Source organism: Rattus norvegicus, chromosome 1, assembly GCF_021556685.1.
Source record: "Rattus norvegicus strain SHRSP/BbbUtx chromosome 1, alternate assembly SHRSP_T2T, whole genome shotgun sequence".
In the NCBI taxonomy this organism is placed as follows: Eukaryota; Metazoa; Chordata; class Mammalia; order Rodentia; family Muridae; genus Rattus; species Rattus norvegicus.
In genome coordinates, this window is record NC_141534.1 from 140,645,081 (window position 1) to 140,659,983 (window position 14,903).

Genomic DNA, 14,903 nt, shown 5'->3' on the forward strand with positions numbered 1-14,903 from the left:
TGCCTTACCCCCAGTGGCACAGAGGCTGCTGAGGAGCCCTTGTCTCCCCCACTGGCTGAGCTGGAGCATGCTCTCTCCATTCCAATATGGAGGGATTTCCATGGCAACGGATGCACATGTGAATGGATCCGTGGCTAAATGGCACTGATTTGACCTATTCTCTGGCACAGTGGGGCAGCGTAAAGCCACTCACCTTTTCTGTTCCTTGTGGTTTTATTTTGTGATTAGATGCCCAAATGGTCTTTCTACCTATTGTGACCAATCTTGAGGTCATTAGCCTCTGCTCTAGCTACTATTCACTCAGCAGCGAAGAGCCAATATGGATGGGCACTCTGCTCAAAGGGCATCCTGTGAAAAATGCTGCCACAGGGAGGAACAAAGACTTAGGTGTTCCTAAGTCCATGACACGTGGATTCCTGAACACAACGGCAAGTTTGGCAAATCAGAATATAATTTAAGCACATCACAGGACATCTAGGGTATGAACGAGCCATTGGTTAATGTTTGTTCAAGTTCAAACTCATTATGCAACTAACTCCTTCAGGGTCATATGAATGAGAACTTTTATTTATATGTGATATATGATTATATGATATATTAATATTCGGCTGTCTTTAAAGGTGTCAATATTATCTTATTTTCAGGTTCCCCTAGTAGTCGGTGATGTCCCTGAAAGAACTAGGAAAAAATCTTCAAGTACTTAGAAAGCTAAGTGTCCATCAAAGTCCTCCATGCTGTACTCAAGATCTGAAAGAACACTGGTCATAGAGATGACAAAGTGGTCTTTTAAAAAAAATTAGGGAGCTGAAAACTCCAAGGCAGCTCACATCATCTCTCAGTGCCTCCCTATAAGGTGGAGCTAACATCACCATCTAGGGGCACAAATGAGGTGAATGTTTTTGCAAGGGGCCTGACCTATTCATGTGGTCAGAACTTCGGCTAACACGTTCATCCTACACCGGGACTTAAGGTGAGATTCTTAGAGTAAATGTTAGATTTAGTAACCAAAGAATAACCTTCACGAGACTTCCTTTCTACTTTTGCATAAAGCATTAGCTTTCTTTTTTGTCAAATTAAACTCTTCTCTTTTATTGACTTGTAAATCTCTCCCAAAGGTGGACTTTAAGCTATCATCAGAATTTAAATTCAGATCTACACAGATGCAGATCTGAAGTTCACCCTGTTGTCTGGAGGTCTTTGCTATTCTCTCCCCTGAGCAGTCCCTGGTCAGATTCCCAGTCGTTTATCTGGATGTATTTATGAATCCATTGAACTAAATAGAAAGCAAAAACAAAAACCAAAACAAGCTGTCCATAGAAGATGCTGGCTTACCCAGAGACCATGAGAGATTTCTACACTATTAGTAACCAGTCAGTTAACCACCCCACCACTCTAGGGTGTGCAGCTCCATCCATCCGCCATGACTCCCTCTGTAACTCATAACCTCTCCTATTGTACAGAGAAAGAGGACAGAACACAACCTCATCATTTACTTTTCTTATAATTAGAAGTTCATTAATTTAAGAGGATTTTTAGACTTCTTATGCGGGACTTCCAGGGTTACAGAGAACAGTTTATGTACCTCCTGCTACGCTTGAGGAAGCTCTGTTTTGAAGTGTGAAGAGACAAACACCCAGGAAGGAGTTCTGATCTTTGCCAGCTCTCGAGCTCTTCCTCCCCTGGGCTTGCTAATGCATGGAGAGACTGGGAGCCCGGTTTGTATACAAGCTTCTCCAGTATCTGGCTCAATGCCTCTGGGCAGTGCTGCAGACACTTGGCAGGAGGAAGAGACACTTTGTCATCTGTTGTCCCTGCCACCACCCTCTTCAGTCAAGGAGCTCACATCTAGAGAGGTCCCCTCTGTGAAGGAGTAAATTTCCCTTACAACTCTGCCACTTGGGAGCTGTGGGACTTTGGTCATTGAATCTCAGCCCCTTTATAAACCGGGCATGTACGTATGCTTTCTCAAAGTAGCACTGTACTTCATGTGTACGTGCTCACGCCTGCGATTACGTGCGAGTGGATATGAAGGGTAGGAATCGACATTGGGAGGCTTCCTTACCCCCCTCCCCTTCCTTTTGACACGAAGTTTCTCACTGTACCCAAGAGTCATTGATTGGGTGGCATGCCCAGTGAGTTCTAGAGATCAGCCTATCTCTGCCTCCCAAGTGCCACCAAGCCCGCCTTTTACACAGGAGCTGGGGATCAAAATTCAGGTCGTCAAAGACTAAGCCATCTCCCCAGACCCCAGATTGTGCTTTATTGTAGAGTTATTTTTTGTTCATTTATTGAGAAAGGATGGGTAGAGAACGCTCACCAAACCGAGTTCTCACCCTATTTTTTATGGTTTTATCCTAAATCTTTTTGGTTGGTTAGTGAACATCTCCAAGGGGATAAATATGTTACAGAAAACCTCTCAAGCCAGCCAGAGGTGGTGGGTCACCTCTGAAGAGCTAGTTTACTTTGGAGGACAATCAGGTGACTCTAGAAGGGAGGCCAGGGATCCATCAGTGTCTCTTCTCGTTTGAGCATCTTCACTCTGCTAGTCTCTTATTCAGGAAGGAATGAGGAGGCAGGCTGCTGATGGCAGAACATTTTGTTAGAAATTGTGTGTTCTGGAGATTCCTCTCTTCCTTGGAGTCTGGAAGAGCATCTCTCTTCCCTTTGTGTCTCCTGGGCAAAAACCTGTGTGTGAAACATGCCTCAACAGGGCCATGTGCTGACAAGGTATATGGTAAGTTCAATGGTACTTGCTATTTCACAAAATACCAAAAGGATGAAATCTTCCTTATACTGTAGCTCACATGCATATATATATGCACAACTATACATATATACTTAGGTACCTGTATGAGATATATATATATATATATATATATATATATATATATATATGCATCTGCGCATATGCATCATATATCTGTAAACACACACATCCATACACACACACAACACACATACATTGTGTGTGTGAGCAAAAAGTGTTATGCTGCTTAAGGAAACAGTCTCTGTTTTCCTGAAATCTATTAACATAGATTAACCCTCAGGGCCCTGTATCTTGGCTTCTTCATTCACTCCCATGGCTGAAAAGGCAAGACCTATTCATATTCTTTGGAATCAATTTGAAAAGTGAATTGAAAGGCTTTTGTGAGAAAAATAAATCCATGTTCCTTTACAGGACAAAAAGGAGGCTAAAAATGACGGTGCCATTTACATTTAGAAAATAATGGTTCCTCCCCAGCTTACCTGCCAAGACTTGAATTTACTCTGGACTCTCTATTCAACCTGGAGCAATTATGGTCACAGCCAGCTCCAGCTAGAGGGGAATGTCAAAAGCTGTATTCTCCTGAAAAGATTGATGCATTTCTCTCCTTCAGTCATGCCAAGAAAGATACCAGCACTGTTGACTAGGCTGGTGCTTTCCAGGGACACCGGCCATTCACTTTTCTTAATTTTGAGAAGTCAGGAGCTCCTGCCTCCTTACTTCATTCCTGGCCCCTTTGTTATAAAGTCTGAAAGGCTCCAGAGCTTACATAGCCTGCCAAAGGCCACCTGGACAGGATTGGCTGAGAAGAGCCCACACTGAGTCACACTGAGGCATACCTGGCTGCAGAGGGATCTATGGTCGATGTGATACCACCTTAGGCCAGATAAGAGCCGTGGAGTCTGTATGCAGACAGTAGGAGGAGCCTCTAGAACCTGGTGTGTAGCTGGTGCTTAACGACTCTTTGTGGATTAAACAGAACAGTGGTGAGTGGGAAAGTCCTCCCAGTTTCCCAACAGCAAATCCTGCTCCTGCCCACATGGGGTCCTTGAGTGCACTATGCTTACGTTTTCTAATAAGGCATGAGCTAATGGGTTTTCATTTGCCTTATACTGTATTCTATTCCAGACTATTTCAGAGATGGAGCTCAACCAACCCATAAAGATCTGCCTCAGCTTTCTAACAAATATCTTTCCGGAATCATTCCTGATTCAGGGACATGACCTAAACCCCAAGGACGGGCTGCCCAGGAATGAACCAGCAAACACAGATGCACAGGAAGGACTGTCCAGTGCTGTTTGCCTAGCAGGTTAGCGCTGTCAAACTAAGCATGGTAGTTTGTGCGCAGAGACTTCGTGATGAGTCCAGCCTGTTTTTTTTCAGTACCTTAGAGACACTCTGTTCTGTTGGTCCTCTCAGGGCTTCCCAGAATCATAGGACTCAAATGTAAACCCCAAAGTCATCTCGCTCCTCTTCTTCTTTACTCAGATCTACTTGGCTGGCTTCAGAGACAGGGAGGTGGCTTAACAGACATCTTCTCCACTCCCTGGCTCTCATGGGTCACTGCCTTTCAGGGCTTCTGTTTTAGTCCTAATCAGCATACTCTCACTGATGTGTGTGTGTGTGTGTGTGTGTGTGTGTGTGTGTGTGTGTGTGTGCTTGACTCATTAGTTGTTCTCTGCATTACTTTTGGGACAAGGTTTGTCATTGGCTGGCTGGCTAGCAAACCACGATCCTCCTATCTCTGCCTCCTGAGATTTGGGATTATACATTTTTTTCCATGGGTCCTGGGCATTCCCAATTCTGGTCCTTAGACGTGTGCAACAAACACTTTACCAATTGAACCATAGTCTCCCAGCCACACCTTGATGCTTTTGGTCCTGTTTAATCCACAAAGAGTTGTTAGGCATCAGCTGCGGTCAACCAGGCTCTAGAGGCTCCTCCTACTGTCTGTGTTGCGGATCCCACATCTCTTACCTGGCCTAAGGTGATATCACATTGACCACAGACCACTCTGCTTCCTGCCAACCTTGCCCCCAGGCTGCTCTCCCTTCCTCAGACCACCGAGTGTGTTTCCATGCTTCCATTGAAGACCTGCTCTGTCCCACAGCTGAGTGGAATCTTTCTCCTTGAAAATCAAGGTGTTTTGTAACTCTGCTCACAGTAAACCTTCCCCTCACCGCATCATTCCTGCTCCCAGACCCTAAAAGCAGGATTGTGTCTCTGGCTCATCTTAGCCTTTGCAGATGACTTACACTAGAGGGGACCTCAGTACAACTGTTTGTTTCTAGGTGTGTGAGTTGATGGGACATCCATGGCAGGAGTTGACCCCAGGGACAATCTACTTTGTGCTTTAGCAAGGCTGAAGAATCAAATCTGTTTGCGAGTAAGCACTCCACCACTGAATGACACGCCCAGCCCCAGGACTGAGATTCTTGATCAGACCCCTGGTTGATCTAAACCCCAGACAGAAAACCAGTGATCGGTCCATTTGCAATAGGAGGGAAGAGGAGAGATTCACCGCGTCAGGAATTCTACTGAGGGAGCATCCGGTTCCTTCTTAGGTTTCCACCCGCCTCCAACTCTGTGGCCTCCTTCCGTTCCACTTCTCTTACCGTCCTGGATGACATGAACTGGACATTGTGTTGCCACACTCCGGCCTTTCAACAACTTGTTCTCAGGGCTGAGGCGGTTCACTATGTTTCTCTCTGGCCAGCCATGCCTCAGGGCTTGTCGCATCTCAGCACCTCTAGATCTTAAAATCAGATACAGCAGCTACGGCCACAGCTTCCAAGTAGTCTCTCCTTGTTGACTACGTACAGCTGGGTCCTCTGGTCCTGTTCCATCAAGTTCTTATTATTCCGTATCTCTTCATCACTTCCTTTACTCAGCCCAGGAACTACCATCAATCAGGCTAGCTTCACTCTGGTTGCTAGCTTCATTCTTTTTTTAAAGATGGTCTCATAGAGCCCAGGCTTCCTAAGTACACATGGATGGCCTTGAACTTCTGACCATCCTACCCCTGCCCTCTTCTTTCTGAAACTACATCATCGTGCCTGCTTTTATGTGCAGCTGGGGATCAAAGCCAGGGCTTCGAGCATGCTACGCCCTTGACCTCTTGACCTACCATCCTCAGTTTCTTTGCTCTGCTTTCCTTGCCCCTCAGCTACTACTGATACTGTCAGCTTCAAACTTACTTCTGCTGCAGGGCTACTAGGGAAGCTCTCGCCATCAGCCAGTGCCACTGAGATGCTCGCTCTGTCTGTCAGTTCTTTTCCATTAGTGTCTAAGGTAACACAGGAAACCAATGTTACCTTGGTTTATGGACCCTGGAAGCTTTCTCCACCCTACCTGTATCCCAGTGAGTTCTTCCATGCTTAACCTATTTCTTTCTGCCTCAGTGTATCAACATCTCGCCCTTATACATCCTTGCTGACTATGACAGCCACTGGCCGCATGTTGCTACTTAAATTAAAACCAAAACAAGTTAAATAAAACAGTCCATACACCTGTGTTCCCAGTGGCTCAAAAGCCACATATGATTCAGACACAGAACAATTCTTTTGTTGTCCTAGAACAGCCCAGACACGGTCCGTGGGACTCCCCACCTACCCCTTAGCTCATCTGCCTGTCTCAACCCATATTCCTGCATACTTCAAACCATTCCTGGGTTGGCTGAGATGCCCAATACAATATAAATATGATACCAAGAAGCTCATACTGTTATTGCTTACGTAGTGATGTGAAAGTCAGCATGAACATTCTCAGTATACACACTCTGGTTTTTATCTTTAATGAAAATGAAAAATAAGGTATCTTTTAATTTGTCTCTTTGAAACCTGTAGAGGTGGAGAGACAGCTGAATTCAATTCAGAGACCAATCCATGAAGGCCCTTCTTCATTAAATTTTATCTCTACCTTCTCAATGTGATCCCCTCTCTTAACTCTGATTGACTGTACCTTGTTCGGTCCCTAGACAACATCCCTTTCTGAAATACACAGTGGATTTTGTTCCTCTCTCGGTACCGAATAGCAGCTTCTACTTGCCTTAAAGATAAAGGTCAAAGCTACCCATGAGGCAGGAGACCTTTCTCACCAAGTTCCTAGCTCACCACTTTCATAGGCCCCATGTGGCTGCTTCTGTCTCACTCTGCTTGTCTCAAGGAGTTCTTTGCAGCATGTAAGCCTTATCCCTGTAAATTCTCTTGTCTAAACCACTCTTTCTTATTCCTGTATATCTTCATAACACAGGCTTATTCTCTGTTCAGGACATCGTGCATGAATCCCAAAGCAAACTTAGGTGGCCCTTCTGCAAGTTACTGCTACACCAGTGCAGGCTCCATCACAGATCATGTCACACTCAATTTCAGTGTCCCCATTGTATTCCCATTACCCACATGGGGCACCATGAGGGTTGGCAGTGTCATGGTATCTGATTTATTCATTGGCCTTGCATTAAAAATAATGGCCGTTAATCTTACTGGGTGCTGGATGAGATGGAATTAGGCCAGATGCCAAGACTTCTCAGCTAAGCTGCTTTTAATTAAAAGATGAGATAGTGTCAGATCCTCCCAGCACAGGGTTTTCCAAACTGATTTGTGACCCATAATGGGCCACAGAATCAATATGCTGGGTCATGACCAATTCTGCAGAAAGCATGGAGCAGAATAGAAACTATCAGAATGTGTTGTACATACTGAAGGTACTAAGTTTTTGTTTCAGCTGGATCTATGCATATGCATGTGTATAATGGGCCATGATGATAAAATTATCTCTTGCTAGGGCTTACAGGCACAGAAATGGAAAAATCCCTGTTCCCGATGGTACCTCCTTTTCCTGAAGCAGAAAGACAAGATTCTGGATCAACTTCAGAGTGGTAAGGGATTACATTAAGTGAATTGTCTTATGATACCTCAGTTGTGGTTTTGTCTCCAATTATCCTATAATTTTCAGAAATAACTTATTGTTTCTGCTATCGAGATTATTAAGAAGGACACTCTTTTTGCATAGATGTGTGTATGCATCTTGCTATGGCCTGGGAGCTCAGAACACTGGAGGTGCCCAGGAAATGCTAGCTTGTTGCATAACAACCTGTGGAATTGTTCCACCCCTTTCCAGAAGAAGGCTTTCTAGCTTGTCTGTGTTTCACGTCCATTGTTCTACCTAGCCTTGTGTGTGGACCTCAGGCACCTCCCAAATTTTGTTTGAGTTATCCTGATTTGTTCAAGATGTTTGATATGCCTGAACCTTTTTCACATTGGCTGGGTCAGTTGTTCTCAACCTTCCCAATGCTGCAATCCTTTATTACGTACGGTTCCTTGTGTTATGAGGATCTCATCCACAATATTATTTTTGTTGTTACTCCATGAGTGAAATTTTGCTATTGTTAATGAATCATAAAGTAACTATCTGATATGCAGGAGACCTGATATACCACATCTGTGAAAGGGTCATTTGACCCCCCAAAGGGGGTCACAGCCCACAGATTGAGAAGCACTCGGCTAGGCACTGGCTTGGTGGTTCCATAGACACACGTATCTCTATCTCCTGGGCCACCATTCTTGGGATTAGTGACATGAACACTGGCACTTAGCTTCTTATGTGGACTCAGGATATCTAAACCAGGTCCTTATTCTTGTGAGGCAAGCACTGTACTGACCAAGACATTTCTCTAGCCCTGATGTTGTAGGCTGTGCCTAGAGTTAATGCAGATTAGAGATGTAGAGACCTCTACAGTAACTATAAAGATGAGGGTGAACATCCACTTCCCTTTTAGCCATGATATGGGGTAGCCTACTTTGATATCGTCTGGGAGCTCAGAACACTGAAGGGGCTTGGCAAATGCCATTTTGCTGGGTAACTACCTGAGAAATGGGTCCACCACTTTTCAACAGGAGGCTCTTTAACTTCTTGGTATTTCATGCCTACCTATTTCTCCAGTTGCTTGACCACTGAGGGCGGGGGATGTGATAATACATCTGTCCACATTTCCAGTGATAAAAGGAAAAACAATCTGTATAATTATATCTATGGTAGTACAAGCTTTCAAGCTATCACAGCTTCCCAGAAATACCCACAAGCTGTAGCTGTAATTTGAAGACGGCTTAATGTTGTTCATCTGGGGCATCTCCACATCTGTGTATGTCTACTTCCCATGGAGCAAAAGTAAGACAAAGACACCCCTGTGTATCAAAACACACACAGACTGGCCAGGAGGAGAATTCTGAGACCTGCTCCACAGGGAACCAGGATGATGATGGGAACTGATTGTTACCACAGACTATGGAGGGAGAACTTACAGTGTATGCTTCCTTTTCAAGAATGGGTTTTATCCTACTTTGGGCATTTGCCAATTACATAGGAATTAACAGCATTTTATATATATATATATATATATATATATATATATATATATATATGTGTGTGTGTGTGTGTGTGTGTGTGTGTATGTGTGTGTGTGTGTGTGTGTGTGTGTAAATATTCAAAGGTTTGTAAAATATAGAGTCTTATAATTTAAAACGATCTGGTACCACTTTGATGGTCATCCCCCCAATATTTTTCCACAGGTAAACATACTTTATAACATCTGAAAATGGAGAGTAAGCTACCTTTGTCCCTTTTGCATGTCATGGGTCCTTTCCAAGTCTACAAATGTTCTTTCCAGAACTTTAATGGGGGCATGGCTCCTACCAGGATTACAGACTATCACTGATTTAACGAATTCCCTGCTGTTGTGCTGATGGGAAAATGTTTTTGCAAACCTCGCATTTCTAGTGCTGGATCTTTGTATCCGTTCATGACTATAAACTTCCAGTGAGACCTTCATGTTTGCTGTTAAGCTTTGGCACAAGGAGAAGAGAGTGACGAGTGGGGCTGGGTCGCCTGTTGGAAACCCAAGGTAAATAAATATATTTGAATAATTGGGTGAATAATAAAAGCAATATAAAAATGAGTAATAAAAGGTAATACAAATAAGATAATTCAAGAGACAAAGATAATTGAATGATTGTAATGAATATATTGGAAAGGCTGAAAGGTGATGGAAGGGTTTGCCTATTACTCCCAGCAGATACCCCAGAAAGAAAGATATCTCGGATTGCTCAGTTCGGGATTTTCTTAATGGAATGTTTCTTGTCAACCTGACACAAGATTGTCTGGAAAGAGGGACTGTCGATTACAAAAAAACCCTTCTATCAGGTTGGCCTGTAGGCAATGTCTGTGAGACATTTTCTTGATTAGTGATTGATTTGGGTGGGACCAACCCACTATAGGGAGGTGGTGTCACTCCCATGCATGTGGACATGCCCTGAATAAGAAAGCAGAAGAGACAAGCCTGTAAACAGCGTTCCTCAATGGCCTCTGCTTCAGCTCCTGCCTTCGGGTTCCCTCAGTGATAGACTGTGATCCCTGTAAGCCAAATAAACCTTTTCCTTCCCCAAGTTGCTTCTGGCCCTGGTGTTTATTACAGCAATAGAAAGCAAACTAGGACCAAATTGCCCTAGTAAATTTTTCCTCCCTTTTGGAGCCACTGCAGTTTCTCCGTAGCTAATGAAGATTTAGGCATATATGAGGACTGGGGTTGGTATATGTGACACCTGTGACATCAGAGGGGTCTAGAACTGTGGTGTCTGAACTTGGAATAACAACTTCACATTCAAAGTGATGGTGAATTTATTTGTCAATGGGGCAGACAGACCTAGAATCACTCCAGAAAGGAGTCTCAGTGTGGGCTGGTCCAGTTTAAGTTGCCCTACGTGCATGGCTGTGGGGAACTTTAAGCTATTTGAAGTGGAAAGACCCACTCATTGGGAACAGCACTATTTTGTGGGGTTTCAGTCCTTGACAGTAGACAAGTAGAAGAGTGGGGGAGCTGAAGATAAGCATTTATGGCCTCCTTCTCTCTCTACCTTACAAGGTGGATGTGACCAGCTGCTTTGACTTGCTGGGAATGACAGACTGTACTCTGGAATGGTGAGCAAAATAAACCTGTCCTCTCCTCAAATTGTTTGGGTCAAGTTGTTTTATCATTATAGTGGGAAATGAAAGTAGGACACTAATAAATAAACATGATAGAAAAGGAAAAGAGGCAAACTCAGGAATTGGGACAGCTTCACAAATCCTCACTCACCTGCTAATGTACATCCAACTCATTATGGAGGGTATAAAGAGATGATACGTACCCAACAAACGAAGGAGCAGAAAAAGAACTCCCAGCGCGTAAGACTTGAGTTCAGGGCTGACTGTCCTACATAAAAAGAGATGGAGGGGGGAGAAAGAGATTCTTATCAACGCCATTTTAATTAACAGGCTCAGAGTTATTTGTTGCTGTCCATCAGATCGTACCTTGGAAAATTATTAATAGGTTTTCTTCTTTTTCTTGCTAAACGTCTAAAAATTGGCTGCAACTGTGGGACCCAGATAAGTTTAGGAATTAAGTGTTTTTTTACCCCTTAATAACTTGAGCTGGAAGGACTGGATGTAAATTCTGTCCTGAAGTCTAAACTTAGAGCAGTGTCCTTCAGGAGGAAGCACCACCATAGGGGTAAGGGACGTGTATGTGGGAACACCAGCTCAGCAAATTCCTGAGTTGCAGTGGGAACCATGAATTCTTTAAATATTTTTAGACTGCTTTTGTAAAACCCATCAGATTTGCATGGATTGGCATTCCTGGTAGGCCAGCTGGGGCACAGGTAAGCACCATCAATAGTACCTTGTAATTTTGAAAGGTTCTTTCTGCTAGCCAAAGGACTTTGCTTTGAAGTGACTCAATCATCTTGACTTGAGTTTCCCACGTGTCCCTAACAATGATCTAACACGCTCTCCAGCGTGTAGTGATTTTGAAAGAGAGAGTAACTGTAGGGATGGGTTTGGAAAACTTTAGATAGGTGGGTCCTCTCCCCCACAATTCCTCTTACAGTTACAATTAGAATTTATTTAGTCCTTGCCTTCTTCCCTAAAGGCTAAGAACTACTTGTATTGTGGTTACTTTAATGACTCAACCCTAGCTCTGTGTCTAGTACCCAGCCTGTGTTGAAGGAATACATACATGGGTGGCAAGCTGGGCAGAAGTCTCTGGCTTACCAGACAGGGGATATATATATATATATATATATATATATATATATATATATATATATATCCACAGTTTTGTGGTAAAGGACTCTGAGGAAATGTGAAGGGACAATATACACATGGGCTTCGTGTTACCCAGTGCCACTGTGGTTCCTTAGGGGACAAAGGAATGTATGTGACTATACTTCTTGGAAGACTTGGCTAGGCAATGGGACCAGTACCTTATAGCTAAACCTTAAACACGCTGGAGCATTTCAGTGTGGCTGGAAGACTAGAGACCAGACCTACAAATGCTAAGAACAAAGATACCAGGGGAATATCTGGTATAACAAGTATAAACCTATCTATTGACTTGGTAGCTAGAATGTGTGTGTGTGTGTGTGTGTGTGTGTGTAGGGCTTGAGCCAAGGAGTCAATGTCAGGTGTCTTCCCCAGTCTCATTCTACCTTATTTTTGAGACAGGGTCTTTGACTGAACCTAAGTTTGAAGGACTCACCTATTTCTGCCCTTCTAGTACCAGGCTTGTACAGGAGCCATTATGCCTGTTTTTCATGCGGGTGCTGGGGATCAAAACCCAGGTCCTCATAGTTATATGACAGACACTTAACAGACTGAATGATGTTCCAAGGCCCAGAATAATATTCATAAATGATCTCAAGGTCATTTTTCCACCAACCCATTGGCAGTTATCTGGTGACCTATGATTTGGGTGAGCCTTGGTGTGCATGCTTTGGGCTTCTTAATATAACAGGTCAAATGTGATCATCAAACAAAAAAAAATTACATGCATATTATAGACTGATTGTCTTCCCCCAATTTCTCCATTCAAGCCTAACCCCGAATGTGAGAGTGGGGCTTTTGAATCTGTTTAGATCCTGAGAATAGGGCCTGCACGAATGGATTAATGTCCTTAGACAGGAAGAACACACCTAAAAGAGGCCCTTTGTCTTTTTACTACCTTGGGACACAAGGAGAATTTATGTACTGGAAGTGACCCTCACCAGTTAACCTAGCCTTGATCTTTAACTCTCTAGTCTCCTGACCTGTGAGAAAAAAAGTTCCTAATGGGTGTGAACTACCACATCTACGTATTTTGTCATGGTAGTCTGCAAAAGACTGTGAAAGAGTAGTTTATATAATTGTTGCTAGATCCTAAGATTTTCAGTAACATCTATTCATGGGGAAATGCAAGTGTCTTTTTAGTTTTAGAGAGTGTGGTACTTCTGGAATGACTCCCCAGGGAAGCATGTTATGATGTCCATTAAGCAGTGGTCTCAGGACTCTGGCTGAGAAAGCCAGGTACCAGTTCCGGGTCATGGGATCTGAATCTCCGAGCAGAACGGGTGCTCTATGGAAGAATGCTCTATGGAAGAACGCTCTATGGAAGACACACATTACACAAGCCAAGTTCCTTGTGGTGTTCCTGCTCTGTGGCTACAGTTTTTGCACTTTCATCTGAAGGTTTAACAGGAAAGACATATAAATAAAGGCAAATCTCCTTATCAGGAAAACATGCTGGTGTAATGAGCTAGGCTGTTTATCACTTGGAATGTGATTTCCTTTCAGCTACCGTGCCACTGGGAACAAAGTGAGGAAGGTGCTAAGATCTTGCTTCATATCCTGCAGAGAAGCTGGTTCCCATAAGGGCCGCACATCTTAGCTATAAAGAAATGGAGGGCTCAGGCGGGATGTCATTGAGAGATCTACAGAAAAGCAGGGATGCCAGCCTAGTATCAGTAACGTACTGGTTGTGAGACCTCAAGAAAACGGCGTAGCCACTGCTAGGCCAGTTTCTTCCTGTGTAAAAGGATATTTACAAGGGTGCAAATACAGTGACTTAAGATAAGAGCCCAGAGTTGTACACTAGCATCATCCAAATGAGCGTTTGCTTTCCTGCTTGCTTTTCAGCATTCTTTATTAATACATTATAAGTGCAGGTGCATGTGCATGTGCACACACACGTGCATGTTTGTGTGTTTAGAGGCCAGAAGGTAACTTCAGTGTCATCCTTACAAATGCTACCCATCTCCTTAGAGACAAGACCTCTTGTTTTCAAGAAGTATATCAATTAGGTTAGGGTGGCCACCGAACCCCAGGGATCCTCCTGTTTCTGTTTCCCCACTATTGGGACTACAAGTATGCCACACCATGTCTGACGTTTTTATGTGGGTCCTGGGAATTGAACGGGGGTTCCCATGCTCGTGAGATTAGCACTTTACCAAGTGAGTCCCCTCCCTATCCTTGCTTACTTCAGTGTTCATGCTAGTGTTCAGAACATAGAATGAGCCCACCAATTCGGGCAGGGGATTCTTCAGTCCACCTAGAATTCTCCCTAGAATTTCTCTGATAGCAAGCTGGACTGGGAAAGGGATGGGATGGTGTATTATGATCCCCTTTCAGTATGAACATGAGCAAGGCTTTAGGCAAAAGGGGGTTCCCAGATGTATATGAGCACGGGTCATGGAGACCATCAGCTCTTGACCCATCTAAAGGGAATCCAGTGTGTCCCGAAAAACTCTAAGATCTGTTTATCAAGTTGAGGCTTGGAAACACCTAAAACTTCCACAGCCAAAGTTTTACCACCTAGAATGTAGAGACTGGGCCTTTGTGGAAACTCAACTTGAGAGAGATAAGTAGACCCGTCACAACGAATGGTGGCGAGGTTTCCCCCTTACTGCTTCCTGGTGCCTTCTGTGTTCTGTGTGTGAGTATCACCATACGGTTTCAGGAGAATTTCTAATGAAAAATTAACTGCTCATAAAACAGCCACCATAAGCCCATACATGAAAGCTGAAGGGTTTTGTTCATATGCATATTATACATAATCGCCTTCTACGTATAGTTTCAGATTCAATGGCTCGTTTCATAAACACTTCCCGCATTCTTAAGATTTTTCATTATTCCTTTGAACTGCGGTTCCATAATTTAACTCACTACTTCAATTCAGGTCTTTCTGCTGTTATAGTTAACGTCGTAATAAAAAATCTGTCTGTATTGAGATTCTTTTTTTTTTCTCATAAAGAGGTATTTTCTTGTGATAAATGGCCACCAGTAGGGGTAGGTTACT

At 43.6% G+C, this 14,903-nt stretch overlaps 1 protein-coding gene across 3 annotated transcripts in view; it reads right to left on the bottom strand.

The window, feature by feature from the left end:
- The window catches only part of Slco3a1 (solute carrier organic anion transporter family, member 3a1), a 282,751-nt gene that overhangs the window by 11,444 nt on the left and 256,404 nt on the right, over positions 1–14,903 (bottom strand). For all 3 annotated transcript variants that reach the window (XM_087598996.1, NM_177481.2, XM_087599034.1), the window contains exon 9: positions 10,945–11,009. In XM_087598996.1, coding sequence (XP_087455122.1) covers positions 10,945–11,009 — 65 coding nt within the window. The remainder of the gene's footprint in view (positions 1–10,944; positions 11,010–14,903) is intronic.